Below are 3,925 nucleotides of genomic sequence, written 5' to 3' on the forward strand. Positions count from 1 at the left end.
ACAATTTGGAGGTGTGCTTATGGTCATTGTCCTGTTGAAGGATGAAATTGGCTCCAATCAAGCGCTGTCCACTGGGTATGGCATGGCGTTGCAAAATGGAGTGATAGCCTTCCTTATTAAGAATCCCTTTTACCCTGTACAGATCTCCCACCTAACCTGCACCAAAGCAAACCCAGACCATCACATTACCATGCTTAACAGATGGCATCAGGCATTCTTCCAGCATCTTTTCATTTGTTCTGCATCTCATAAACGTTCTTCTTTGTGATCCAAACACCTCAAACTTGGATTCATTCGTCCACAACACTTTTTTCCAGTCTTCCTCTGTCCAATGTCTGTGTTCTTTTGCCCATCTTAATCTTTTTTCTTTTATTGGCCAGGCTCAGATATGGCTTTTTATTTGCCACTCTGCCCTGAAGCCCAGAATCCCACAGCCTGTTTGTGCCTGTTTCTGCTGTCCTCTGAAGGAAGTAGTACACACCATTGTAGGAAATCTTCAATTTCTTATCAATTTCTCGCATGGAATAGCCTTCTTTTCTAAGAACAAGAATAGACTGTCGAGTTTCAGATGAAAGTTCTTTTTTTCTGGCAATTTTGAGCATTTAATTGACCCCACAAATGTGATGCTCCAGAAACTCAATCTGTTCAAAGGAAGGTCAGTTTTGTAGCTTCTATAATGAGCTAAACTGCCTTTAGATGTGTGAACATGATTACACGAGTTTTCTAATCACCAATTAGCCTTCTGAGCCAATGAGCAAACACATTGTACTATTAGAACATTGGAGTGATAGTTGCTTGAAATGAGCCTCTATACTATATTAAGTCCAAACCACATAAGGGCAATATGACATTAGTGATATTGTATTGCTTTTTTTTGTTTGTTTTGTTTTCTTTTACTGCCCAGAAAAAAAGGAACTAGAAATAAAAAGTTATCTACTTACACTTTTCGAATCCTGGTTTTGTCCGATTACTTCCATCGTGTTTAAAACTTTAAAGAGAGATCAGAGTTAGAAACCAACTTTATTTAAACTACTATATATGGGCATTTTGGACTGGTTTCGGGAATTCAAAGGAGTAGCATTGCAATTACTTGACTTTTTGTTGTTTAAATTGCTCAGAAATCAGCTTCATTCCTGATTCCCCCAGATGGTTGTAACTTAGGTCCAGTTCCACCAGGTGGGAGGGGTTGGACTTAAGAGCTGAGACCAGATATTCGCACCCCGTCCGTGTGATACAGCAGCCAGATAACCTGAGAACATCCAAGGGTTGATGCAGCTGTTAGATTGATTGCCACATACTCTTGTTAATGGTAATTTGTCGAAAACATCTAAACAATGAATACGGAATAAAGTTGCTTTAACACCAAAGAAAGAAATAACATTATTATGTTTTTCCGTAAAAGTTCAAAAAAATCCACTGGACTTGGTTTCCAAGATTTGAAACAGGTTTCAGGACATCAGACATTTGAATTGAGAAAGCTTCCTGGAGAGGTGGCCAAATGTCTTAAAATCTTGTAAACCAAGTCCAGTGAATTTTTTTGAACTTTTACAGAATGACTATGACCTGGATGACTGAGAATCTTCATCAGCAACATTATTATGGTAGGATTAGGAAAATAGATTGTATTTAGATGTATATAAATACCTCAATACTTTGAGTTTGCAGCAGGGACTCGACAGCCCGCCACAGAGTAACTTCACACCTGAATCCATCAGATCGTTGTTGCTCAGGTCCAGATCTCGGAGGGGAGAAAATGGGAACTTTAAGCCAAAGACCAGGTGTTCAATCCACTCTGCAGTCACCTTGCAGTCATTCAAACTATAACAAATGTACAACCTGATGTTAGTAACAAGTACATGACACATGTACAACCCTAATTTAAAACCTGCTACACATTGATCACTATTTCCTATAAAAAAGAACAGAACTGTAGTCATTGTTTGTTTCCCAAAAAAAAAAAATCAAGTTTAAATACTATATGTAAAACCAATCAAAGAAAAAGTGACAACTATTGTTTTTGAGAATCTTTCCCACTGAAAAGAGTGAGTTAAAACGTTTTTTTTTTTTTTTTTTTTTAAAGGGGTGACTCCTTTGGCGTTTGGCTCATTTCCCATTGGCGGGGCTCTAACCACTAGCTGGCAAGCTTTGTCACCTCTGTCCTCCTCCGCTGCATGTCTGGTAACACCATCACAAAGGGTGAGTGTTGATTATGTCACCAGTGCAACAGAAATCAGGAAAATAAACAACAGAGAGGAGAGCAATATGTAAGAAAACCAGGGCATAATTTGTATGCTTTATTGTTTTGTTCTTTTATCTGGCTGAATATCTCTCACCAGTGCTGCTCCATTTTTTAACAAATGTAAACAGAGTTGTTTCGGCTTGATAGATCAGAAGAGACTGGTGCAGTGTTAACGTCCGTACGTTGCACTCAGTGGTATTGGGTAATTTAGCGGGTCAACACTGGTCTGGAGTTCCAACCGCATGCCGGTCAGAGCTGAGGAGATTTTAATATGGATCGCTTTCTTAGTCATTTGACCTGGTAGACACGTCTGAGTTAGCTGTTCCCACTGTCACTAAAAGTCGACTGTTCCTGAGTTTAAACAGGTCTTTTGACCAGTGGGAAAGGGGTATTAGTCAAGCTATTTTTTACTGTTGACACAAGGTGTTCATCAGTTCTAAACTAAAACCTCAATATAAATTTTTTGTCCCCGTCTTTAACTAAAATTGCCAATCAATATAGTTCTAAGTCACTTTCCTCTGTCCTCAGCAATACCATGAAACCACAGGACTCTTTGCCTCTGCACCTGTATACAGCCTCTTTCTGCAATGACATCACTGGCAATGCAGTTTCGCATTGAAAATAAAATCCTTATGGTGACTTTTAAGGCCCTTAACCACCTTGCCCCCCCCCATATTTGTCAGGCCTCCCGCATGTTCCCACCCCCTCCCATGCTCTCAGATCCTCATAGAGTATCTAAGAGGAAAGCACATTAGCTTTCCTGCAGCAGGCCTGAAATGCTAAGCTGGAAACAATTGCTTTTCCAATAGAGCTTACAGAGGTTGCAGTTTAGGCAAAGTTAGGGAAAGATTAAAAGTAAACAAATTTAGGTTTTTGATGATTTTTTTTATCATTTCATGTGCTTACTGTTGTGTAAAGCAAGCTACCCTATGCCGAGAAATACCTGGCTGCCGAGAATTACCTCCACTCTTGTACATTTATGAGAAAAAGGATTGAATTATGACCGAAAATGGAACTCTTAAACACATTCTTAATGTTTTCATATTTCTTATGAAGGGGTGCCCTAAAATTGAGAATTTTGGGGAAAGATAAATTCGAACGAATACGATTTTTACTTGTATGGAGACAAGCTTTAGTCGAAGTGCTACAGTCAGTGTCCGAACCTCAGCTAGGTGTTAGACAGTGATGGGCAGTAGCGCCGCTACATGTAGCGAAGCTATTAGTTTAACTACATTTTCCAGTAGCTTGACCGTAGCGTCGCTGCTTTATTTATGAAGTAACTTTCCTGTAGCGACGTTATTGTTTTGATCAAGTAGCGACGTAGCGTCCACAAACGCTACAAAGTCCAGGGCATAACTAAGAAATGAAACCAGGTTTTCTATTCTGAAACAACAATCAGCCACAAAACTACTGTAAATAGCAGTTTCAGCTGGCGTAGTAGCACAGGCACACTCAGTAGGGTTAAACAAGCGCACCCTTTCCGAGCTTGTGATTCTATTGGCTGGAATGGTTGCTAGGCGACAATCCAACTGCAATCCGAGAGAGCAAAAAAAAAATCCACAAGCAGAGCCTTCGGGTTTGCGAGTGTATGAGACTCGTGAAGAGCGCGGATTGTGCGTGAAGAGAAGGAGGCAAGCGAGAGGAGAATATCTGTGCAAGAAGCATTAAATCTGAGAGAAGAAACAA

The 3,925-nt window shown here is 40.0% G+C and overlaps 1 protein-coding gene across 1 annotated transcript in view; it reads right to left on the reverse strand.

Moving 5' to 3' along the window:
• LOC107101951 (NACHT, LRR and PYD domains-containing protein 14-like) overlaps positions 1 to 3,925 on the reverse strand; it is a 13,486-nt gene that overhangs the window by 5,403 nt on the left and 4,158 nt on the right. Inside the window, exons 4-6 of the mRNA XM_015401046.1 lie at positions 1,645 to 1,818; positions 1,091 to 1,249; positions 942 to 988 (exon numbers count right to left, since the gene is read on the reverse strand). Of these exons, the coding sequence (XP_015256532.1) occupies positions 942 to 988; positions 1,091 to 1,249; positions 1,645 to 1,818 (380 nt within the window). The remainder of the gene's footprint in view (positions 1 to 941; positions 989 to 1,090; positions 1,250 to 1,644; positions 1,819 to 3,925) is intronic.

Source organism: Cyprinodon variegatus, unplaced genomic scaffold (assembly GCF_000732505.1).
Source record: "Cyprinodon variegatus isolate N-32 unplaced genomic scaffold, C_variegatus-1.0 Scaffold1177, whole genome shotgun sequence".
NCBI classification, from domain to species: domain Eukaryota; kingdom Metazoa; phylum Chordata; class Actinopteri; order Cyprinodontiformes; family Cyprinodontidae; genus Cyprinodon; species Cyprinodon variegatus.